This window comes from Pelobates fuscus, chromosome 2, assembly GCF_036172605.1.
Source record: "Pelobates fuscus isolate aPelFus1 chromosome 2, aPelFus1.pri, whole genome shotgun sequence".
In the NCBI taxonomy this organism is placed as follows: domain Eukaryota; kingdom Metazoa; phylum Chordata; class Amphibia; order Anura; family Pelobatidae; genus Pelobates; species Pelobates fuscus.
Window position 1 is genome coordinate 105,650,505 of NC_086318.1, and position 27,029 is coordinate 105,677,533.

The 27,029-nt window shown below is 46.1% G+C and overlaps 1 protein-coding gene across 2 annotated transcripts in view; it reads right to left on the bottom strand.

Annotated features, from left to right (window-relative positions):
- ERICH6 (glutamate rich 6) overlaps positions 1-27,029 on the bottom strand; it is a 79,839-nt gene that overhangs the window by 14,175 nt on the left and 38,635 nt on the right. Inside the window, exons 10-12 of one of the 2 annotated variants that reach the window (XM_063441014.1) lie at positions 15,352-15,518; positions 5,647-5,729; positions 4,247-4,402 (exon numbers count right to left, since the gene is read on the bottom strand). In XM_063441014.1, coding sequence (XP_063297084.1) covers positions 4,247-4,402; positions 5,647-5,729; positions 15,352-15,518 — 406 coding nt within the window. The remainder of the gene's footprint in view (positions 1-4,246; positions 4,403-5,646; positions 5,730-15,351; positions 15,519-27,029) is intronic. The other variant, XM_063441013.1, reaches the window with a different exon arrangement.

A 27,029-nucleotide genomic window follows, 5' to 3' on the forward strand; every position in this document is an offset into this window, starting at 1 on the left:
TGTTGTTGCGTGTTATTGTGGGGTGTGGCAGTCCCCGAGGCAGCCGTGGTCTCCGCCAGCTCAGTTCTGTCATTCCCGAATTCTCGGTTGTTTTTTACCTTTAGGTATATCATATCCTGAATGTGGGGGTCGTATCGCCCTCACTGTCCTCGTGGGGCCCTGGCATGTCCTCCTCATAGGTGTGTTACCTCCTCCCCCTATCATCCCTCCTGAGACCAGGTTTAGGCCTATCTAAGTGGCTCCTCGGTGATGTCCCTATCTTTTGTGGGGCCCAAGGGGTTGGGGCGGCCCCCCTGTCTTCTCACCTGGTGTATGCTGTAATTGACCTTCCTTTTGCATGTTCGCTAGGGTTTACATGTGGTGCCTCTGTATTAGGTGTTTAATGGTGTAGAGAGCAAGTTACTAAATTCTGGGGTGTTAGTCTTTAGTATCCAGTGTGTCCATGTGTTGAGGTATTTTTGGTAGGTGTCATTAGCTGAGTTATGGAGTTCTTCCAGGGACCGTAATTCCTCCATGTGTGTAAACCATAGTTGCAGTGGTGGGGCGACTGTCTGTTTCCAATAGAGGGGAATCAGTGCCTTCGCTGTGTTCAAAATGCGTATGGTGAGTGACTTCTTGTATGCGGACCTAGGGGTTTGGGTATGATGTAGCAGCATTGCTGCCGGTTGGAATGGTGGCGGGTCATCTGTGTATTGGCAGATTATGTTGTGTATTGCTTTCCAGTAAGGGGTTATCTTACGACATTCCCACCAGATATGTATGAGAGTGCCATGTTCCTCCTCGCATCGCCAGCAGTGGGATGGGTGTGTAGTGATTCTGTCATGTAATGTCGCTGGAGTGTAGTACCAATGAGTCAGTAATTTATAGGCCGTTTCTTGGGTTCTACTATAACTGGAGCAGTGATGTGTTAGGTAACAGACCTTTTCCCATTCTCCTTTGTCTAATGTATGTCCTAGCGCCGTTTCCCACTTCCCCATGAATCTCGGTTGTTCCGTTGGTGTGAGTGTGAGTAGTATATTATATATAATGGATACCCCATGAGCCAGTGGGCCAGGTTCTAGGCACAGATTTTCGAATGCGGTGGTCGCCCTCGTTAGGATTGGGCCCTGTGGGAGGGATGCTGTGTAGCTCCTTATCTGCCTATATTTGAGGTGCGTCATAAAGGTGTGATCGGGCTGTCCCCGTAGATTGTCAAGCGTCCTGGGGCCCGTCGATGTGAGAACGTGCATAAGTCTGGGTAGTGGTTCCCTGATCAGGTCCTTAAATGCCCTCGGGTCTGTTCCCGGTGGGAAGTCCGTGTTGTATGTGAGTGGCAGTAGGGGGCCAGGGTATGTGGTTAGATTGTGTTTCCCTTTTGAGCGGTTCCACACCTGTAATGTCGCTCTCGTGTAAGGGGAGGGTGTGGAGTTTCCCGCTGCAGCCCCCGGTGGTAGCCATGGTAGCACCGCTACCGGGGCCCCCGCTAAGTGTTCCTCTACCTGCTTCCATGGTTTGTGGAAGCCTGATTTCGTCCATTCAACTATTCTCAGGAGGTGACATGCCCTATAGTACAGGGTGAAGTCTGGCAACGCCAGGCCCCCCCTGTCTTTCGGTAGTGTCAGCAGAGCGTGGCCGACCCTTGGTTTCTTCCCATTCCATACGTATTGGATCAGCGCTGTGCGCAGTGCTGCGAAGAACGAACGTGGGATCTGTATCGGGATAGTTTGGAACAGGTAGAGAAGGCGTGGTAGAAAGTTCATCTTCGCTACCTGTATCCTACCCAGCCATGAAATGTGTGGGTGAGCCCATTCCTGCATTTCTGTCCGCATTTTTGCTAGTATAGTGGCAAAGTTTTCTTTGAATAGGTCCCCCTCCTTCCTTGTTAACCAGATACCTAAATATCTGATTTTCTGTGTCGCCCATTGAAATGTATAGTGTTGTTTAAGGGGTTCCGTCCTATGCTCTGGGATGTTTATGTTTAGAATGTAAGATTTGGATAGGTTAATCTTCAGATTGGATAGCCTTCCATATTCCTGGAAGGTTTTCAGTATGTTAGGGAGGGATATTTCAGGGTTAGTCACATAGAACAGGAGGTCGTCCGCATATGCCGCAACTTTATGGTGGGTTTCCCCCGTCTTTATCCCTGTGATATCTGGATTGCCTCTGATGGCCGCCAGTAGTGGCTCCAGGGCCAAAACGAATAGAATCGGGGACAGGGGGCATCCCTGCCGAGTGCCATTTAGGATATCAAAGGGCTCTGTTACGTACCAGTTTGAGCAGAACTTCCTTAGGCGTCTCCTGGGTTGCAGTAGCCGTTTTATTAAGTCTGTAGCAGGAGTCCACCACTATCTGTTTGGAGTGCTTGGGCATTAGAAGGGTGGCAAGGAGCCTCCTGCAGTAGTGGGAGTGGGGGAGTTCTGTGTCTGTTATAGTATTCGGAATGCCTTTTATTCGTAGGTTGCGTGCCCTGGTTTTGTCCTTCAAGTTAGCTAGTTGGGCTTGGTGGTCCGCGCATTGTTTCTGCAGCGCTCCTATGGCGGTATCTGTGGCTGTCTGAGCGAGCTTGTGGCCTGCCATACCTTCCTCCATTTTGTGCATGCGGGTATTGAGCGTGGATACCTCCTCCCGTATTGGCGCCAAGTCTGCCTTGAACATGGCTTGAATCTCTGCTACTAGGGCTTTAATATCTTCCCTCGTGGCTGGGGCCGAGTCCCCAAGCGCTGTGGTCGCCAGTGGCTCCATTCGTCGCCGCGGTGGAGGGGAGAGGTCGGCTGTGCTGCTATCCTCGTCCGAGGACAGATGCGTGTAAGCCTCCGCGGACGCCATCTTGGTGTGTGTTGGCCTCGCTGCAGTCCGCATGTAAGTGCCGATAATCTTGAGAACCCGAGCCCGAGTCCGGACGCAGCTTCTTGTTTTTTCTCCCCATACCGTCGGGGTTCAGGCAGCTTCCAGTGGAGGTCTGGTTGCGAGGGAATCTCGGGTTTTGCTGACCTTTTCTCGGGCTGAGTAGCGCAGCAGCTCCGAGACGCGTCCAGCTCGTTTGGGCGCCGGCTCCGTCCCCGCTGCTGCTTTCTTATGGTACGAGAGATCGGTCACCTCTCCTGCCCAATGCGCACCAGGCCGCACGGTCCACTGGGGTGAATAATTTCCCATCGGGACATTGCATGGTCTCCGACTTGAGGGTAAGGTAGGTCACAGATATCTGCCCAAATTGTGCTGGATGGGACTTTAAGAAGCTTTAAAGGTCAGGATAGTGCGGGAGCTCGTGTAAAACACCTCTATCCGCCATGATAGTCAGGCCCTACCCCCTATTGCTTCATTTTCAATCAGATATTACACCACAGCATGTTTACTTTAGAAGTTCTTGTCTCCTACTCTATTAATTAGACTTTCATCACACATATAAGGTTGTTACAGGCTGTAGCAGGCCAATAGCACAGCAAGAGTTAAGACATTCTAAATTAAACAATAGGTGTAATAGAGTAAACAAAGCCAGGAAAAGTGTGGCTACGACTGCATAAACAAAGTGGTTTTATTCCTGAATGGCAGAGAATTGAGCAGCCAAATGACAGGATCATAATCTGTACACCAAATCCACTTCTTTATGCTAATGATGTTTTGGTGCCTAGAGTGTCCCTTTAATTCTTTGAGAAATCTAGTATTAATTTCGATACTAACACTAGTTCAGTTTTATACATTTAATGTTTTCCCATAGAACCTCCAAGGTATTCTAAAAAATAAGCGTGCTCCGAATTCCCCTTGTCTAGAATAATATCATCAGTCTAACATGGGTGTGTCTACACACACAACGTACTTCACTTTTATTATGTAGACAGTTATACAGCTCAACCTAAAGTATTAATCATTGTTTTAATGCAGACAGAAGACAATTTCTAAGAAACGAAAAGGTCAATAAAACGAGATCTTTTGGCAAGCACACACAAACAGCTGCCTGACTCTGCCCTTTAATAAGAGCACTGGCCGTAGGCTTTCTATGTGTAATAGTGAAACAATATCAGCCATTTCACAAATAAAATCAGTAAAACAAAATATCAAGTTCTCATTATTATTGTGCTGATATATAGCTGATATATAGCATACGATGGCTACAGTCACCAACATCTAACAACTAGTACTGGCTGACATGGTGTATCTGATCAGTGTTAATTATGATGCTAATGAGTATTACTAAGCATTATTGGGAGGCAGTGATCAAGGCTAACAATTTATTTAATCCAGCATTATTTGGATTTTTGCGAGAACATACCAAACCGTTCCGTTGGGGTGGTAGCAGGTGGCTTTTCCAGAAGAAGCAAACATGGCCTGTATCCCCGCATTATTTGATTTATCTTCTTGGACTAGGCAGACAGACTCTCTTTGTTTATCTGCTACTACAATGACAGCCAGGTTCCCTGATGGATAACTGGATGGAGATAAGGAAACCTTTATATATAGAAATACCTACTAATGCCACAAAATAAGGTTAAATAATCCAAAAGAATACAGTAAGTGGACACATTTCAGGTGCTAATTCTATAAACAACTACTGATGAAATTGGCTAAGATTGACAAATAGAGTACAAGTGGTGAATTATTTACCGTATTTATCTGCGTATAACATGCACTTTTTCTCCCTGAAAATAGGTATACCATATTTACTTACCTGTCTTGAAGCGTGGGCCGGTGTTCAGCGCGCACCGCGGTACTGGAACTTCAATTTCAGGTTCCGGTTTCCGGCGGGACTGAAAGGAAGTGTGCACTGTGAAGACGCGCCCACACTTCAAGACAGGTAAGTAATTATGGGACAAGGGAAGGGAAAGTGCACTAGGGGACACTACGGGAGGGGGGGGGGGGGACACTATGGTGGGGGGGGGGGAGAATACTATGGAAATGGGGGGGGAACACTATGGAATGAGGGGGGGAACACTATGGGAGGGGGTGGAGAATACTATGGGAGGGGGGAGAATACTATGGAAAGGGGGGGAACACTATGGGAGGGGGTGGAGAATACTATGGGAGGGGGTGGAGAATACTATGGGACGGGGTGGAGAATACTATGGAAAGGGGGGGGGATACTATGGGATGAGGGGGGGGAATACTATGGGAGGGGGGGAAATTTCCTGGAATTTCCTTCTTAAAATGAGGTGCGTGTTATACGCCGGTGCGTGTTATACGCCGATAAATACGGTATATGCTTCGATCATTTTATGTCTGATACATCCTGCAGAGAACGTAAACATGAACATGAACACGTGAACGTTTATCTAGGCTATTGTGGTCTAAAATTTTACATTTACTTTGAACTCACTTTGATTTCAAAACAATTCAAATTCACTGATAATAGTGAATTACACTTTTGGTGCAAAATACATACAGCTTTGCAAATTACTGCTTACATGTATGTTATATTGTTTTGTAAAGAGTTTATCTGATGGAGAAGAAACATAGAATATTTCCCTTTTTAGTAAGACATTCTTAAGATTAGTTCAAGTACAATTTCTCTCACAATATTTAGAAGAGGAACATCTTTTGGCTGGTATTCACATTCTCATTTCCTAAGTCAAAGAGAGCAAAAACAACACCTGAACACCGAAACCATCAGTGTGTTACCTGTCTACAATATATCTGCACTAGAATAGAATGTAACATTTGCGCTACAAAGGATACAATATTTGTACTGTTCCATCTGGAAACATTGTGAGGAATTTCCTTCCTGTTCTGTAGTACTTTTCTACAAATTGCAGTGGTATCTGAAATACAATGTGAATCTGGTTAGTATTATTTCTGTCAAACAAAAAAGAATGACATTGATCATGGATCTACACTAGTCAAACACAATGACATTAAAGAAACACTCCAGGCACTGGGGTCCCTACTGTAATAATGGTTCCAAACTTACCTGGGCTCCATCATGCACTAAACCAGAAGAGCTATACACTCCAACATGGAGCTTGTGATAGCTCCCCTTAGTTATACCCTGTAGTGCATGGCTGGCTCATTGGCTAAGAGAGTAAACTGAGAGCTCTCAGCCCGGCCTGCCCAACCTGCGGTCCCCCAGATGTTTTGAACTACAATTCCCATGATCCCCTGGCTATCTGTTTCATTAAATGAATCATGGGCATTGTCTGTCTGTTTTATTCTAAGAATCATGGGTATAGTAGTTCAAAAACATATGGGGGGGGGGGGGGGGGGCGCAGGTTGTAGAGGCCTGATCAAAGCACTGCACCACTGGATTTAGCTCAAAGCAGAGAGTTTCCGGCTGCTTTGCTCATGTATCCTGAGAGGAGTAGTGTGATCATCTGGCACCATTAGCACTACAACGCACATGAGTAGTGTAAAGGTACTTTGAGTCAACGAATGCAAGTACGTTTTTTACTTACCTCCACTACCATTCACTTGGGTTAAAGAACAAAGAGCTGTCACTTCTCTGAGTGACAGTTCCACTTCAAATATCCATGACATTCACAATCACGACTTCCAAACTGGCTTCCGAGTGTAACTCAATGTAACTACAGGCTTTGCAAAAAAATATGGCAAATTTTAAAATACAAAAAAAAAAAAAACCTCTTTATTACATGCTGGGGTCTCACAAACCCTAGCATATATTCATATGAACACTTTACTTTTCCTTCCTTTCCATTCCCTGAAAGGGAAGTCTGCTGGTAGCTGCCCAATACAGTTACACTTCATCAGACGGTAAATGGCATGTATTCCAAGAAAAAGCAAGGAAGAATGTTTGTTAAGGCTGCAATGAGCCCTTTATATCCCAAAGTAGTGTCTGCAATGAAGGTTACCTTATAAAATGGTCTGCAGCTACAGTTTAACATTTTTGAGGATTCTTATGCAATTTTTCTTTTTATACCAATTTTTGTCACTTCTATATGTGATAAAAATTATATTACCGTTTCTACCTCAAATTTAAAAATGACTGTTATGTACAACCTTGATATCGCAAGTTGGAATTTGGCATTCTTTTCCAGACTTCGGCTTGCATTTCTGCAGGCACCCTTAGCAATGAAACATTGTTTTTAAACCAAAGCATGGGTTTTGATTCAATAAGACCAATTACCAGAAACCAGCCATGGACTTCACAGTGTCAACCTGTTGGATCTTGTCAGCAGGATGATGTAAAAGTTGAAGGCTCTCTGTTATTTGGCACTTGCTTCTATACCAATAATTAATGTCTGTTTGAAAGATTATGTATATCACTTCTATAACACACCGTAACAACTTAACCCCTTAAGGACCAAACTTCTGGAATAAAAGGGAATCATGACATGTCACACACGTCATGTGTCCTTAAGGGGTTAAATGAGCTTAAAGGAACATTTCTTTACGTGATAATATTTTTACAAATTTTGTAGATATCCCACAAATAAAACATGTTTGTATTTTTCCTGCATGAAGGAAATACTCCGTGGCTGTCACCGCTACAATCTATCCCAAATATGACAGACTCTAGACACATAGAGCACTTTAGGAAGTTGAAGTGCTTTATGTGTCTAGAGTATTCCATTATATATGTGCTTCAGTTCAAGTGGTGTCATGTCATATACAGAAGTGATCAGAGATTTCCAGATCCTCTAGTCCATGCACCATGTATGGTTGTAGGGGTTTCCAAGAGTGTAGCTGTTGTTATCTTTCAATCTGTAGACCTGTGCAAGCTGTTAAAAAATTCAACTCATAAGTGCTGCTTACAGAACCAAGGTGTTTGTGTGCAATAAATGCATTTACACATTGTGTGCACCTCTGATTTGTCTCAGTCACCACTCTAAAGAGCTTATGCTACAGTTCAACACTATAGCAGAGATTTATACATTTTTTACGCCTAATTTCTGGCAAATGTCTGGTGCAGTTTATGATATCTGTCAGATTTTTCCATCAGTTTCTTCTTCCATGCCCACATTGTCATTTTTCAATTTACACCATTTTTTTTTTTTTTTTTTTAAAACAACACAACATGTTTATTATTTTTTTGCCTCTTTTTCTGAAAGAAATTTCTTCTGTTCCTTTCTCTTTTTCCTGCCACTCTAAATATGGCGGTCTTCAGAAATGGAGATTTCTGAGAAAACTGTCGGAAAATATTCTGATCCCTTTGTGATTAAAATAATGATGGCGGGGGGCGTGGCCTGACCGGGCATGGAGTAGGACGCATCTTACCGCAGCTCCGAGGCCCCAGCGCACTACAGCACCGATCCACAAGCCGGAATTGACCCAGGATGGGCAAAACTAGAAGGCTGCTCACCCCGGGCCCCTCTCAATCGGGTTCGCCGAGTCGAACCGCGGGACCCATGGACGGGTACCTCGGAACTCCGAGAGACTCGCGGGCGCACCAAGCCGCGGCCAAAATGGCGCCGGCCTCACCAGAAAAGCGCAACTCTGACAGCCCCACAATCAGCCTGGCCAGGGAGGAATCCCTCACTCAAATTGCAGCAGACTTAGCTACAATCTCTGCAAACATGATGTCCAGGACTGACAAAACGGAATTACTGGCTGAAATACGAACGGCGATCAGAGAAGAGGTCATGGAGGTTAGGAGAGACCTGACAGCCCTGGAACGCAGGGTGGAAGAGCTGGAGGCGGACAGAGCCCAAAATATACAGCACCATCAAGCCTCTGAAACAGCCACTACTAGACAGGGCAATGTCTTGCTGGAACTAAGGAGGAACTTGGAGGACCTAGATAACCGCGGACGCAGAAACAACATCCGCATACGTGGGCTCCCTGAGTCCGCCGGGGAGGCACTGCCAGAAATCCTACAAGGCCTGTTCACCTTCATACTGGGGGACAGGGCCCCGGCGGACTTTGGCATAGAGCGCGCTCACAGAGCTCTGCGCCCTGCGTCCACAGAAGGCCCGCCAAGAGATATCATCTGCTACCTGCTCTCCTTCTCGTTAAAGGACGAAATCATGAGAGAAGCAAGGAGTCGGCAAAACCTCACCTACATGGATGCCCAAATCTCCCTGTATCAAGATCTCTCAGTGCTCACGCTGGAAGCAAGGAGGGCGCTGCGCCCGCTAACCACCATGCTTAGAGACCGGCGGATACAATACAAATGGGGGTTCCCCTTCAGTTTACAGGCTAAGGTGGGCAACACGTGGCATATCATACGCTGGCTGGCGGACGTCCCACGCTTCATACGGGCCGCAGGCCTCCCAGCAGTGACAGTATCAAATTGGATCCTCGAGAGACAACCACCACGCCCGAACACACCAAGCGAAAGGCCGGGTACCGGCCTCACAGGAGCTGGATTCCGCCGGGGTGGACCGGACAGCCATGAGGAATGACTTGCCTTGGGGCCCTGGACTCGGCAGTGTGGGGCGCCTGCTAACGGCCCGACTCCCCGGCTCTACACCCGCGACTTGGCCTAGAAACACCAACGCACCGAGACTGACAGCCTGCCCCCCCCCCAGGGACTACCTCGAGTCACAGCCTACCTATGCAGCGAATGGCAGACTGACCCGGAGCAGCTACCACTCCACTGGGTATGTACTTGTCCCCTTACCTCGGGCCCCTACTGTTTTGGAACTGGCCAGAATTGCAGGACACTAAGACGGTGGGGAGCCACACAATTGGGGCGGGGGGCTTTGGAGGGAACATGGGTCACCCGGGGAAGCTTAGGGGAGGTGATTTCCCGTGTCTTACATGACTCAAGCTCAATAACGGCTGGAGCCCCCTTTTGAGTGGTTGGGATGAGAGGTCAGCCCCAGTGGACAGCAATGGCCGGTGGCTCGAGGCGATCCCCATGTCAACTCCCAGATAATCCCTTCCACATCTGGAGGAACCTCGCCCCACACCTTGCCTAATCCCTTGAGGGTTGGCGTGCTCGCAGGCAATATAGCCCAACTCATGGCCTGTTAAAATCCGGGGGAGTGGGAGGGATGTGGCCCCTGGGGAGGGGGGAGAAGGGAAAGTTGCATGTTGTGGAATGCCATGTACTGCTTTAATGTTAATATTGTTTATGATGTTTATAAGTTTCACGCCACATTTGTCCGCACACACACCTACACGAGTGGGCGAGACACTCATCGACTCCCACAGGTTGGGGGAGGGTGGGCCGGAACGGGAGCCCGGGGTGATACCTGGTCCTTGTGGGGGCCACAGGGCCTGAATGCTAAAAAACTACACACTAAAGGGTCCCTGGGGCCTGGAGGGGCATCTGGACGGAGTACGGGTCACACCCCCACACGTGACCTCCGAACGGATAGGGACAATTCCGAATAACCTTGACTAGTGGGCTGGGAGCCAAGTGAGCAGGGTGACACACACAACGGTTGACCCCTGAACGGATGACCCGCGTACCCCCAGTGACTGACTCGCACTGTGTAAATACTCGGAAGCTACTCTGGTGACACACCCCGAGGGGACTAGACACCGGGGGGCGACTGACTCCAAGGCGAGTACTCGTTACCTACCACACAGACAGACACCCCCCCCCCTGACATCGACCCGACCACACTCCCCTTCCCCCCCCATATCCTACCCCTCCGAACTTTGACATACCCATCCCCCACCCCTCATGCAGACAGTGATGGGTTCCAAATATGAACCGGCGCCACTCAATATATGGTCAAACAACGTTAGAGGCTTGAACGTGCCCGAGAAACGATCCCAAATACTCCGTACCCTATGGTCGGAGCGTGTCTCGGCCGCGTTTCTGCAGGAAACGCATCTCAGGGGAGCGGAGGCTCCCACCCTAAAGAACGGGAGATACCCCACGGGATACTATTCAAACCACCCAGACGACAAAAAAGCTGGTGTGGCGATCCTATTCTCACATAATGTCCCTTTCATATGCACCGAGCAGCGACCTGACCCGGGGGGTAGATACCTGTTTCTCAAAGGGACAATAGCGCAACACCCTTACACATTCGCATGCCTGTATGCCCCGAACCGCAACCAACACGTCTTTCTGAACAAAACGCTCGCAATGCTAGATAAGTTCAGGGAGGGACTTTTAATTCTGGCAGGGGATCTAAACACACCGCTAGACACTAGACTAGACACCTCTAGAGGGGAAAGCTCGATACCAGGTCATTGCATACGCGCTGCCGGGAGAGCACTGACAAGGTGTGGACTAGTAGACTGCTGGAGGGCGGCAAACCCAGATGGTAGGGACTATTCTTACTACTCGGCTGTGCACCGGCGATATAGCCGGATTGATTATGTCTTTATGGCACAAGAAGCCCTGCCACTGCTCCGTAAGGCAAGCATAGGCCTGATAACAGGGTCGGATCACGCCCCGATCACGGTCCAGATCCAATCCCCATTATACAAACCAGCGGAGAGGCAATGGAAGCTAAATGAGAACATGCTCTTACACCTGGGGGACACGGACCCGGTCAGACAAACATTGACACAATATTTTGACACCAACACGACCCCAGACGTACAGCCGCTGACAGTATGGGAAGCACACAAATGTGTCGTACGGGGACATTACATTAAGGTCTGCACACAGCGGAAAAAAGAAAACGCGCGACAACTAACCACGCTGAACGAACAAATAGCTAACCTGGAGCAAACACATAAGCAGAATCAGGACGAGGACACGTTCCTCCGACTGACGGCGCTCCGAAGGCAGAGAAGGGACATACTAGCCCAGGGACTCCTACGCACCATTAGAAAATCGGCCCGGTTCTTTTTTGAACACTCTAATAAGAACGGGAGGCTGCTGGCTCGCCAGCTTCGAGACCGGAGGATGGCGAGCCACATTCATAAAATTAAACCCAGGGACGGGGCTGAAACCCGTCTTCCAGACGGAATTCAACGAGCGTTCGTAGACTACTACACGGAATTGTACAATATCCCCCAAACCACCTCGGACGCTGCTCGAGCACGGCGATCCCGGCAGATCACTGAGTTCTTAGAACGGAACATAGATAAAAAGCTAACCGCTGAAATGCGGGATGATCTGGAACGACCCCTCACAATGGAGGAGCTGGCAGCGGCCTTAAAACTCTCCAAAGCCCATAAAGCCCCAGGCCCGGACGGCCTACCCCTGCTGTACCTACGTACGTTCAGGGATATCTTGCTTCCGCACCTTTTACTTGGCCTCAACTCCATATTGGAGGGGGGCCGTTTCCCCACTGACACTTTAGCGGCCATAGTTACCGTGATACCTAAAGAGGGAAAGGACCCGGCGAACTGCGCGAGTTATCGCCCTATATCGCTCCTGAATGCAGACTTGAAGTTGTTTGCAAAAGCCATAGCTCTGAGAATCGCAAGACACCTCCCCTACCTCATACACTCAGATCAGGTTGGATTCATCCCGGGCAGGGAAGGGAGGGACAACACGATTAAGGCACTGAACATTCTACACATAGCACGGACACACCGCAGGGAACTCCTACTACTATCGACAGATGCTGAAAAGGCCTTTGACCGGGTGGACTGGTCGTACCTGGGGAGCACCCTCACACACATGGGTTTTGGCCCCAACATGCTGTCCTGGATGCTCTCCCTGTACACTAGTCCCACGGCGAGGATCCGCATTAACGGGGCACTGTCCGCCCCTTTTCGAATCAGGAATGGCACCCGACAGGGATGCCCGCTATCCCCCCTCCTGTTTGCCCTTTCCCTGGAACCATTCCTGGGGGCGGTCAGACGGAACGGGGGAATCTCCGGTTTTCTCCACGGTCACCATGAATACAGAGTGGCTGCATATGCGGATGATATGCTGTTTTTTCTCACTCAACCGTTGATCTCACTACCAAATCTTCTTACGGCATTTCGGGAATTCGGAGCACTCTCTAACCTTAAGCTCAATACAGACAAATCAGAGGCCCTCCACCTCCCGCCCCCAACTGGCCCCCCACCTCATCTGTACTCCCAATACCGATTCAAATGGTGCGACACCAAACTGAAATACTTGGGAATTTGGCTGCCCAGAGACCCATCCCAACTATACCACCATAACTACCACCCACTACTACACTCGTTGTTAGCAGACTTTAAGACATGGTCCCCATACTATATCTCCTGGTTTGGGCGAATCAATGCGGTTAAAATGAACGTGTTGCCCAGGCTACTTTACCTATTCCAAACAGTACCGATCACCGTGCCCAGAGCTTTTTTAGCTCCGTATCGACCGCTATACGCCAATTCGTCTGGAAATCCCGCCAGACCCGGACAAAAAAATCCACCCTGGAACTGCCAAAGCGGATGGGAGGCACAGGTTTGCCCTCCATAGAGACATACTACCGCGCCTCACATCTACACAGACTGACGGACTGGCAGGTACAACACCCCTCAAAGCAATGGGTGGCTCTAGAGCTGGAACAAACGGACAGGAGAATACCCTCCAGACTATGGTTACACACCGCCACATATTCAGACTTACACACCAACAACCCTCTAATCGATGCCTCGATCAGAGTGTGGACAGCTGTGCGCTACAGACTTAGGCTCACCACCTCCCCTAGCCCTTTAACTCCCATCACTCATAACCCGGGCTTGGCGGGCGCCTTATCCCAACGAGACCTGGCTGGTCTCCGACAGGCAGATTGGATGTACCTACACCAATGGATCGGTACGCGAGGACTTAAACCACTCGCCGAGCTATGCCCCGATAGAACACCAACGTTACTCGAACGATTCAGATATCACCAAATAAAGACATACTTTCTTTCTTTACCGGGCCGAGGGCATCTACTCAGACCCCTCACCAGCTTTGAACACCTATGCGTACACAGAATACATGTACACAGGGGTATCTCTACCATATACACCATACTCATGGCCCAGACCAGTGGAGACGTAGTGCTCAAATTTAAGGACCACTGGGAGACAGATACAGGGGAAGCTCTCACCCCACAGGATTGGGACAAAATCTACACCCTCACTCATAAATGCTCCATCAGCTCTAAGTACCAAGAGCTAAATTACAAAATTTTAACCCGCTGGTATAGAACCCCGGACATACTACATCGCATGAACGACAGCATTCCGGACACCTGTTGGAGATGCGGCACACATAGAGGCACATTCATTCACATATGGTGGACATGTCCAACGATCACCACGTACTGGGAGAGAGTCAAGGTAGAGATAAACAGAATCACAGGGGTAGGGATTCGCCTGGACCCCCTAACGATGCTGTTACACCACACCCCCGCACCCATTAAGATTTATAAGAAGTCCTTAACGTTGCCACTACTTAACGCGGCTAAGGCCCTTATCCCTGCATTGTGGAAGCAGAGGGGGGCGCCTACCCTCCAGCAGTGGGTGATAAAGGTGGAAGAAATCCACTCAATGGAATCTCTAACGGCGGACCTCTATGGTAGACAAGAGCAGTGTGCACTGACCTGGTATCCATGGGAGGCATATCTAGCCAACGGGACCACCAATCCCCAAGGGACTCCACAGAGGGCCATAGAGAGCCACCATGTACAAAGCTAACCTAGCCAGATACCCACCACCCCAACACCTCCCATCCCCCACCCCCCTCCAGGACTGGACGACGGACGATACCCCCAATGACTGACTCGGACAGACCCGTAATAGGGACTCATTGACCTGTACACACTTGATGTAAGACGTAAAATGCCATGTAGGGCACTGAGATCAGAAGACAGGAGGTCACCTGTACAGCACAGCACCACCAGACTACCTAGACCGGTAACCAACGGGTTCACGCCTCAGACTGACAGTATAGTACGACAGGCAAACATATCTCCAGTTAAATGCTTACCCACAGTAATTATTAACCGTGTAGGCGTTAGCACACCTGGCTTTTACCCAAGTAACCAGGCGGCCTGCCTGAAAAAGGACTATAGACTAACATTAATACTACTTGCCAGGGAAGTGCTCCCAGTTATGGCCGCTATGATATGTGCTCGATAATATTCAGGTCAAGGGATACACAGATGATAAGGAAAAACTGGCAATCATCCAGGGTAAACAGGGAGATAATGCACGACAAAATATGACTACACATAGAAGGGTAAACACACACAAATGGGACTCTAAATTGCCTGAAAAACATTAGATATCCCCGATTGTGACCCGGCAGGTTCAGGCAGGTGAAGAGATACATTCATGCACCTCCTATCACAGCAATACATACTGTTTTACCTTCAAGAATTGTTGACGCTGTTTGAATTAACATGTTTATTTTTGCTAACCAAACTGACAAGCGATCTGTTTATAACCAATTGTTTATTGATAATTGAGATGTACATTTGTAAGCATGCTTACCGACTTTGCTGTTCTGTACACTGCTATTGATCATATATGTCAAACGTAACATGGAAAAATAAAGATTGTCTAAAATAATGATGGCATTTAGTCATCACTTTACCAGAACACTTTGATAAATAATCCCCAATGGCTTTCTCAAACATACACATAATCAACAGCAGTATAGTGTACCTTTTCACTTGTTAAAGAAATGTCACAGAAGAAATAATCATCGTCCACTGCACCACCATCAGTTTCATATGACGAACGTTCAGGTTTTATTGTACTAGCGTCCAGTTCAGGTGGAGTATTTGAAAGTTGAAAGGAAATGGTTTTCATTGATTTTCCATCTGATATATGTATATATAAAACAAAAACAATACATACTGAATAAACTATACATTTCTCAAAACACTAATTTAAAATTACATTTGGTGTCTGGGAAAAAAAAACTGCAGCAAAAAGCATAATTAACAAACATCTGTGGTCTCACTTTATTTTAGTTGTGGAAATTAAAATGTTTCTCTGTAGTTTTATAAATAACATACATATACGTGTAAGACATTTTTAGATTCCGTGAGCATAATAGAGAACTGGTAACACTATAAGATAACTGTCTGGGATTACACTGTGATTGGTTGACTCTGAACGCCAACTAACCATATTCAGACAGGCAGGTGGTATAAACGATTTTGCTACTTGAAGAGTCCTTCCATTTATAGCTCTCCAGCCAATCAGCAGGCCGTAATGGATTTGTTTACTGCAACATGTTTTTGCCTTTTCCAATGGGTTTTGAAATTATTTTCGTTTTTTTTCTTTATTGCAGATGCAGCAAGTTATGATTCCTTTTATTTAGTACATGCTTTTAAAGCTTTAGAAAGAACATACAGATATGAGATCTTGAAGAATGGATTTGACAGATAAGTGTAAATTATCCATTGTTAATTCAATTAACAATAACAATAATTGAATTTGTTTTTCTACTTACAATGTCAATAGACATCAATGGGTGGCTGGGGGCAGCTACTCATAAAATATACAAGGGGGAACAAATCATTGTTCAGCCCCCAATTTGTGCCACTGTCCCCTCCTCCCTGTGCCTAGGGGTCCTCATATCAAAATATTACAGAAACCCCACAAATCTTACATCCCCGAACAGCCCGGATCTGAGCGCCCAAGTTATCTAAATAGTGCTCAGATCTGTTTCACAGAATAGTTCCACAAGATAAAGGTAGGTTGGCCGGTCTACTTTTGGGGGTTCCAGCACGAACGCTCCCCCTGGCTATTAGGGAGCGAATTCTCCCCCTGTTCGGTAGTACCTATCTCCCGAACGCTGGTCTCCTAACTTGTCTGGGAGAGAAACGAGCAGCAGTACAAGTTTCTCTGGAGTTCATGGGCTCACTTAGCCGTCCCAGAGTTCCAGACACTATGTACCGCTGCCTGTGTTCAGGAGACAAAATGGCCACCATTCATTAGCGCACGTGTTCGGTTATACGAATGGTGGCCACCCAGGGAAAGCACTTGACTTAATTGTTAAATTGAGATTAACGAGCCATGGGTGGTCGGTGTTCAAAGGGTATAAAAGGGGGGACCACACATGCTCCATTCGGCCAACGAACAAGGGGGTATGGATCAATTCGGGAAAATATGGGGATAGGTACGGGCAACCGAAGGGAATAGTACAGAGTCTGCCACACCAGTTTCTAAAAAAAAAAAAAAAAAATGGTGAAAAAATTAGAAACTCAACACAACAAAAAAGTAGATCCACATTCGCTCAACGCAGAATGAGTTTCAAGGCAGGAAAAGCCTTTATAAAGAGCATTCTGATAGACAAGTCTCACTTTTCTCAAGACTTGCCTGCGAACAATCCCAGTCGCTAGTGGACATTTGAGTCTAGGATAAAAGGTCCTTTATAGTAATCTGGTTTGAATATAGTGGTTTAAATAAATAAAAAAAACAAATTTACCACTCCATTTGCAAATTTGCTTTTGTTTCTTTACTGCTACTATCTACCTATTTTTTCTCTTTCCTACTCCACGGTGAGACGAGTGATGTTACGATACTGGTCCTAACTAATGGTAAATAGATATTGCATTGAAAAAAACATACATTATATTTCAAGCGTCTATAAAATTTAATAGTCTTATTCTTACCCATGTTAGTGTGTTCAGTGGTTATCTGGGGATTTCCCCGTTGCACTCATATGAGATATGTATTCAACCACGCTATGGTGTTTTCCCATTTTGTTTCTTTCATTATTTTATCAACTGTTACTACATTAAATACAGCAGTAGACAGCCACCTAGTAAATTATATTACTCTTAGAACTCCTGTGGATTACGAATGGTATTTCTTACACTACCAATGATTTTCTAATTTATGTCTATATGTTATATTCAGGGCCGGAGCTACCTGTTGGGCTACCTGCCAGGAGCGCCGGCCCCCCTCATGCTGCAGCCGCCCGTGCGCTCTGTAGAGAGCCTCAGGTAGCTGCAGCTTTGCCCGGGCTGGTGCGTCCATGAGGGCGCACCGCCCGGGCGCAGCATGAGGAGAGGGGATGACAGGAGGGAAGCGCTCAGCGCTCCCTCCTGTCACTCCCTCACTGTAGCGTGGCCGAGCGCTGTATGGTCCGCGGGTACAGGGAGCATCTGTCTCCTGTACCCGGCCGGACTAACAGGAAGTGCACACTGAGTGTGCACTTCCTGTTAGTCCGACCGGGTACAGGAAACGAAAGCTCCCTGTACCCGCGGACCATACAGAGCTCGGCCACGCTACAATAGAGGTGGGAGGAAAAAGAGAGTGGGGAGGAGGGAGGAGAGAGAAAGAGAGTGGGGAGAAAGAGAGAAAGAGAGTGGGGAGAAAGAGAGGAGGGAGGGGGGAGAAAGAGCTAGTGGAGGGGGAGAAAGAGAGTGGGGAGGCGGAGAAAGAGAGTGGGGAGGGGGAGGGGGAGAAAGAGAGCAGGGAGGGGGAGAAAGAGAGTGACAAGGGAGGGGGAGAAAGAGAGTGACAAGGGAGGGAGGGGGGAGAAAGAGTGTGGGGAGGGAGGGGGGAGAAAGAGAGTGGGGAGGGAGGGAGGGGGAGAAAGAGAGTGGGGAGGGGGGAGAAAGAGAGTGGGGAGGGGGGAGAAATAGAGTGGGGAGGGAAGGAGGGGGGAAAAGAGAGTGACAAGGGAGGGATGGGGGGGAAGAGAGTGACAAGGGAGGGATGGGGAAAGAGAGTGACAAGGGAGGGATGGGGAAAGAGAGTGACAAGGGAGGGAGGGGGGAAAGAGAGTGACAAGGGGGGGAAAGAGAGTGACAAGGGAGGGAGGGGGGGAAGAGAGTGACAAGGGAGGGGGGAGAAAGAGAGTAACAAGAGAGGGAGGGGGAGAAAGAGAGTGACAAGGGAGGGAGGGGGGAGAAAGAGAGTAACAAGGGAGGGAGGGGGGAGAAAGAGAGTGACAAGGGAGGGAGGGGGGGGTAAAGAGAGTGACAAGGGAGGGAGGGGGGTGAAGAGAGTGACAAGGGAGGGAGGGGGGAGAAAGAGAGTGACAAGGGAGGGAAGGGGGAGAAAGAGAGTGACAAGGGAGGGAGGGGGGAGAAAGAGATTGACATCCATCACACACACACACAATCATGCAACCCTTACACACACAGAAACACACAATGCATTCCTTACACACACTCAATGCACCCCTTACAGACGCACACACTGCATCCCGTACATACACAGAAACACACCTTGCAGCCCTTACACATACAAACACAGATTCACACAATGCATTCCTTACACACATATCAGGACATCCCCTACACACTCCACCCCCTGTGAACTAACTCATTGGTGGAACATGAAGGTGGACCCTGAGCTGTGTAAAGGGCCCCCGAAAAAGGGAGCTGCTTCCCGTTCTCCCAGAACATTGATTTTTGTGACCACAGTTACAAACAGCCTCCAGAGATCCTGTTCTACACCAGACCAGTGGTACCAGACTGCAGCTAGAGCCCATCATCATCCTCATCTGGTTGTAAGTAGGCAATCTAGTATATTATTCGTGGCACTAATCTCTAATTTACCTCACATTAAAGAAACACTATAGACCCCAGAACCACTGCAGCTTAATGTAGTGGTTCTGGTGTCTATAGCCTGTCCCTGCAGGCCTTTTAATGTAAACACGGCGGCACTGCAGCACTGGCGTTAGTTAACATGGCAGATCATATGGGTGGGGCATTGTGATGTCACATGGGGGGGGGGGGTGGCAACCTTTACTTTTGCCTAGGGCGGCAAAAATCCTTGCACCGGCCCTGGTTATATTGTTTTATTATTTGTATTTGGATTATTGTCACTCCTGTTAACTCGTGTTTTTGTTAACATTTTAATTAAACATATTATGGGACGTGAAGGAATCGGCTAGAGCTGTGCCTATAGTCCATTTGGGCAGTGTATGTGATATCTATTTTTAAATATTTGAGTATAATTGCTTTGCAGGAATAAAATGGGAATCCATTGTGACTACATGATCATTAAAGCAAATAAGGTTTTTGCAAATCACACCACTGTATCTTGAGTATTATATATATTGTGAACATGTTTAATACACATTTTTTAATTCAATTCAAACACGTATTTGACACTACGCTAGCATATTGTGTCTATAAAAAATGAGATTAATATGAATAGTTTAAATGTCTTTAGTCTACAATGTTCTAGATTAGAACTATAAGCCAGTTCACGGGGGAAGGGATACAAATCATTCATTGTTTTTCTACATTTTGGTAATAGTCTAAAGTATAATGTTGGTAAGAAAAGCTCAGGTCATGCATTTAGCCTTTTCTTACAAGGATTATATTTGCTAAATATGACCTACTTTATCATTTATATGCATTTGTTACTTTATCATCAGAGCCCAGTCAGGAGCACACTGAGTGATAATCAAGGTATGGTTAAAGGGGAAACTATAGTGCTAGGAATACAAACTTGCTTTCCTGGCACTATAACTTCCCCCTCCCTTTCCCCTCACTCCCCCTCCATTGTGCAGAAGCGGTTAAAAAAAACTGCGTCCCTTACCTGGTAGATAGCCACAAGGTGTGGAGTTAACCCTGAAGGGTAATTACTGCAGTTTCTGAAAAACTGCAATAATTACCTTTGCAGGGTTAAGGGACCTGGGAATATGCACAGCGACTACTTCAATAAGATGAAGTGGTCTGGGTGCCTATAGTGCCTATAAGGAGGCTAGGTTAAATTGTAAAAAGCTAAACTTTTTTCTCCTTTTTAACAATATGGCAACATTTAGGGTGAGAATATGATAGCCTATGGAGCAATATACATGTACAATGTTGCAATATACAGCAATGTTGTGCTGAATAATTGTTTGGGTAGTTACAGCAGATATAAAAGGATTATGGCATTTCTGGGATAGTGTCACATGGAGATGACTGTAACACGCATTATAAGCATCAGCATTATAAGCACTTAAATAAAACTTGAAATATCTGTACATTCGAAGTTGCCCCTTAAAATTAATTTTGTACTATTTATGTATGAAGACAATTGCAAAAATATAAATCGGTGAGTGACGGTGACTATTTTCACGTCTGATGGGACCTAGTACCCCACCAGCTCACCCCAATATTTGAATACACTGTTATTAAAAGTGATTTATGCCCAAATAGATTAAAAATATAATGTTCTTACAAACAGAGCAAGTGAAAACTAAAAAAACTAACCTGACTCTCTAAAGGCACATCCAATTTCCAATAAAAGACTAAGTACTTCCCTCAGTTCATAAAAGGATATTAAATCCAAATTGTAGAAATTCAACTCAAGAACACCAAACCAAGTATGCTAGAGAACAGCAAAAACAGTGCAAGTCAAGTACAGATTGAATCAATTAACATGAGCATTTAATGCAGGGTTGTTGTTGGTTTCCAGGAACACTTAAGCCCAAAGCAAACTCCTACCCAACGTTTAGGAAGTCTTTTTATTTCCAAATTCCTTTTGCCTCTCTGTGCATTGTGGCTCTCTACTCGGCCTTGCTGATGACAAGCAATATGATTTCCATGAAAAAATTAGCCAAATATAAGAACATGCTGCTCAGCCAGGTATGCAATCTGATCCTACATGGCTCAGTCATGCTACATACAACATAGATAACAGAGATGTAACAAGGAGGATCATCACTTCACCTTAGTAGCCTCGTGGAACAATTTACTAGTGTTTTTTCTTCGTACACTGAGCGGATGCTTTGAGAAGCAGCTGCCTAATGTATTAATAAAAAAACATCTAGTATTTCACTGCCCCTTCACTACCTGGAGCCTGGAGGATCTGGGGCTACAGCGCTCACACAGTTCCTACCTAGCAACAACTCTGCCTTTAGGAAAAAAGAACTAGCAGTCAACTGGAATCATTTTATACAATTACATATTAAAACCTCTACATGAAGATTTAAAGAAATATATGGGCCCATGCATCATGATTGTCTTTTTACAGAATACTGAGTATTAGGTTAATATTGGTTGATATTGTGTTTACCCATTCTAAAACTACCCATAAAACACACATAAATAAATTCAACCTGCTTTAACCCCTTAAGGACACATGACATGTGTGACATGACATGATTCCCTTTTATTCCAGAAGTTTGGTCCTTAAGGGGTTAACCATTGTATCGATTTGTTTGTTAATCAATCCTCTCTATAATGTAGCACTTTTCGATAAAGTGGACCTACCATAAAAACACAAAAAAAAACATACAGATTGAAAAGACACCTATCTCTCTCAAGGTTGGATTCAGAGCGTAGGCTGTTTTTGCTTTTCAAGCACTCTCATCAGTTTTTCCTCTTCTTTTTTTTTAGTTGAACAAACATTTTTGATTTTCAGTATCCAACCCAGTAAACCCTTTTCTCCTCCTTCTATACATGAAGTAACAAGGGAACAACACGTGGGTAAAAAAAAAAAAATAGGTTAGCAAACAACTGTTATTACTTCTACTTCAAAATCCAAAAACAACAAAAAGCATGCCACTGTCAAAATACTGATCGGCTGCACTGTACATACTTATAAAAGTCCATCAAGTTCAATCTTTTATATATTTGAATTGTTCTTTTGATCGAATAGAAGGCAAAAACCCAAAACACATTTCAAATCTTGTCAAAACTTGCAAAAAAAAACCAAAATATCCTTCTTGGCTCCAAACTGGCAGTCAGATTTCTCTTTGAATCAATGAGCTGCTACCCCACAAATTAGCAATTGTATCCTTAAATATTATTTTATTCCAAAAACAAACAAACATATACATGTTGTTCAAAAATATATACAGAATCTGATAAACAACCTCTTTAGGCAGAGAATTCTACATCTTGATACGTAATCTGCTGTTGTCTCTTTATTTGGACAGTCCTATTATTGAACCGATTACCACAGAGCTGTTTGTACTGGCTCTGTACATATTTGTATAACGTTATCATACTCTCTCGGTTGCCTTTTTTGTAAATCAAACAAGTTCAATGTTTTTTAGCCTTTGTTCATAACCTAAATTGTCCATTCCCTAACTAATTGGGTAGCCTACACCTGCACTATTTCTAGCTTCATAACATCATTCTTCTTTAAAATCAGTGCCTAAAATTGCACCGCATATTCATGGTGGGCCATACCATTGATTTATAAAGAGGCAAGATTATATTTTTCATCAATTTGAATCAGAACTCGACAAATCCCAGGCGCCAGGTCACCATGGTGACTAGGAATTTTGTCCTGGTGCCTGAGATTTGCCGGCCTGTTGAGCAGAAGTGGTGAGGGAGAAGTGGGAGGAAGCAGTCACCTTCCTGCTCTGCATGCGCCCTGTAGTGATGAGCCGGAATATGACGTCACTCTGGCTCCGGCATACTAAACAATGTGCGAGGGGAGCAGAGCAGGGAGATGACAGCAGCCCCACTGGACCGCAGAGAAATCCTATCCACTCCAGCTCTCCAAAGGTAGGCAGGCTGAGTGGATTTCAATAAAAAAAAATTTTAAATTACAACTTCTGCGTGTGTGTAACGGATCGCCTGGCACCCCGACTGGGTACCTCCGTTGAAGGATGCTCCTAGCGCTTCCTGAGGGCTCCAAGCACTTCAGCAGACACCATAACCACCGTAGACTCCTTCAGCGAGCAAAACAGGAACAAGCTCTTAAAAGAACTTAGTTGTGATTATAGCAAGAGAGTATGACTAGCATAGCAATCCCTAGTAGCAGATTCCCCCAATAAGAGATGGCACTCCAAATTGAGGGTGAAGTAGAACAGAAGCTTTTATGCACATTCTACAAACATAGTACAGCCCACAGGGTTTTGAAGAACAAACCAATCAATACATTACAACACAGCTAAACACTCCAACACAAAATCCTCCCCTCTGCCTGTGATACAATTACCTTACACAATGGGTTAATGTAATTATCACAGGCAGAGAAATACAGTTTTGCACAATATTCATAACTTAAAAAGTATACATCACATTCACATAAAACTTACATTTTTAGAACCAGCATACTCCAAATACAAACACGTGTCAAAATCATACAAATTGGTCCAGTGGTTCAAAAGATAGATGGAAGCAGGGCCGTCTTTAATATGATTAGGACCCTGGGCAATGCATTTTCTTGCCCCTCCTATCCCTCCCCCCAATTACGCCCAATGTGCAATCACACTGACAGACGTACTGGCACATACAGACACAGACAGACATTAAAACATTCACAGATACACACTGACACACAAATATATACTGGCAGACATACTGACACACACACAGACGTATTGACACACACACACAGGCATACTGACACACACACAGGCATACTGACACACACATAGGCAGACGTACTGGCACATACACACAGACAGACATCAAAACATTCACAGATACATACTGACACACACATACACTGACACACAAATATATACTGGCAGACATACTGACACACAGACATACATACATACACACACAGGCACATACACTGACAGATATACTGACACACAGACACATACACTGACAGACGTATTGACACACACAGACATACATACACACACACACAGACACATACACTGACAGATATACGGACACACAGACAAACACATACACTGACAGATATACTGACACACACAGAAACATACACTGACAGAAGTATTGACACACAGGCATACTGACATACACATAGACAGACATACTGACACACACAGGCCTACTGACATACACACACATACATACATACACAGACAGACATACTGACACACACAAACATACTTACACACAAGCATACATTTAGCCACCCTCCACGTTCTTACCTTTTCCTGGAGGGTGGTTTCCCTGGGGTCCAGTGGCAGGCTGAGGCAGATGGGAGTTTTCCTCTGGAACTCCCCTCCCTGCCATTCTCCTCCCGCGCGGCTGTGTTCTCCGTTGGGAGGAAGTGACGTCACTTCCTCCCAGCCGGTACAGGAAGGGGCCCGGTCGCACTGTTTAAGCATCACAGCGCCAGACCGGGCCCCTGCTCACACATGCTCTCCGGGTGGCTCTTAGTGCATGAGCCACCCGGGGAGCCTCCTCAGCGTGCAGGCCGGTGCGGCTCTGTGCAGCCGCACCGCCGGGTTCAAGGGGGGCTGCGCAAATCGCGGGGCCCACGGGGCAGCTGCTCTGGGCCCCCCAGGAGCAACTGGGCCCGGGGCAGCTGCCCCGTTTGCCCCGCGTTAAAGACGGCCCTGGATGGAAGACCTATTTGACCGACTGCAAGCATGGCTTGGGTGTGGTAAGCCAACTATCTCCAGCATACAGAAAATATCTCCATTTACAACATGCCCTGCTGGAGAACAATAGACAGGAAACGGGGGAGGGGCACACCTTCTCATGTATTCAAAGGGGCAGAAAAAGTGTTACAAAATCCAATAAGCCCAAATAAGGGCAATACATTTCAGGGGCCATAGTCACAGGGCAGGAGGCTGGTAATCAGTATTCTGCAATGCCCAGTGGCAAGGCTGGTTCCGCCACCGTGTGTGTGCGTATGTGTCCGTCTGTGTATCTATGTGTCTGTCAGTGAGTATGTGAGCATGTCAGTGTATGTGCGTCTGTAAACTTGTGTGTGTTTGTGAGATTGTGTGCATCTGTCAGTGACTGTATCTGTTTAGGTGGCCGCCCCCTTCTAATTTCATGGGAAAGGTGATTTTACTCACTTTTTTCCCCACAACGTGCCAGTCTTGCCCTGGCTGGCCAAGCCTCCATGGCTGAGATCATCAATTTTGATGATCTCAGCCAAGCCAATGCATCGGGAGGCTTTTGCACATGCACTAATCTGCTTCTATACAGAGTGTGGAGACATGCACTGTGCAGCACTGGACTAGGTAGTACCACTAGTGGCCATCTGAGTGACAGCCTACTAGGCAACAATGTAAACACTGACTTTTCTCTGAAAAGATAGTGTTTATATTGAAAAGCCTGAAGGGACAAGCTCTAGAAACCAGAATTACTACATTAAGCTGCACTGGTTGTGGTCACTATAGTGTTCCTTTAATAGTTGTATTTTTGTCACTGAAAATTAAGCTTTGTTAATTAGAAAAAAACTGGCTCCTAACTTTTTTAGCTGGTTCATAGATATCAAGCAAATTAGAAAATTGGGCTGACTAGATAGGCCGAATGGTTCTTATCTGCCGCCACATTCTATGTTTCTATGTTGTAAAGCTCTGCTTTGAATAATACACCTTTTAATGAGCACCATGAGCTTAGAAACAGGTATCCAATACTATGCAATAAGCAATGTGAATATTTGGCAAGACTAGCTTAACCATAACACAAAAACCTAGGTACAGACTAGACCAGGGGTAGGCAACCTACGGCACTAGTGCCATGCACGGCACTCGAGGTGTCTTTGCACGGCACTCAAGGCTGCTAGAGCCAAACAGGCTCTGGCCTATCAGGAGTCCCAGTAAAACTTCAGATATCTGCTAATGCGAAGAGGTGGTAAAGGACAATCCTCAATTTATGCATTGCAGCACATAGAGGAAGTGATCTCAGATCACTTCCTCCCAGCACTTGTGAATGGGAATCCACACTGTAGTAGAGCAGCCCGCAGCTGGTGTTGCAGCTCCTGTACCTGGCCAGCCTGGTCCCCACTGGAACCCAGGGAAGCCACCCACACTGCTAGATATACACAGAAATGCAGAATAACAGCCCACACACAAACATACACACAATCCCCACAAAAGCAACACCACAAACAATCCACATACATGCACACAACCCCATATGCAGCCTCTCACATGCAATACCCCAAACAGCCCCCACCCACTACCAAACACACAATCTGACATATCCATTCACATACAATTTCACAAGCAGCACACGGCCCACATTCATATGTATCATACACAATACCATAAACTACTAATAAACATATACAATATAATAGCTCATATATGCACAAATACAACGATACAAAGCAATTACATTAAAAATAACACAAGCAGAATACGGCAGCATACACACCTCAATTTAAAAAAATAGGATCGGGATATCACAATCCTATATCGGCACAGTGCTGCTAAAAGGTTGCCTACCCCTGGACTAGACAGAAGTACGTCACAGGTTTTTCAGTGGCAGGGCTGACGCTGAGTGCAGATATGGAAAATGTCTGCAAGCAGACAGAGAGTAACCAAAATGAGGTTGAGGTCAATGGAGTACAGAAAGGCACAATAGCCGAGGGACGAGCCGAAGTAAGGATTACAGAAGTGAAGAATAGTCAGACAGGTCAGAGTCAAAAGCCGAATGAACCTAATACACTATGAAGGCTCTCTTGGGTACACAGGACCTATGACTGCGTGGTGAACCTGTGACAACATGTAAGTTATATACCCTGTCAGTGAATTGATA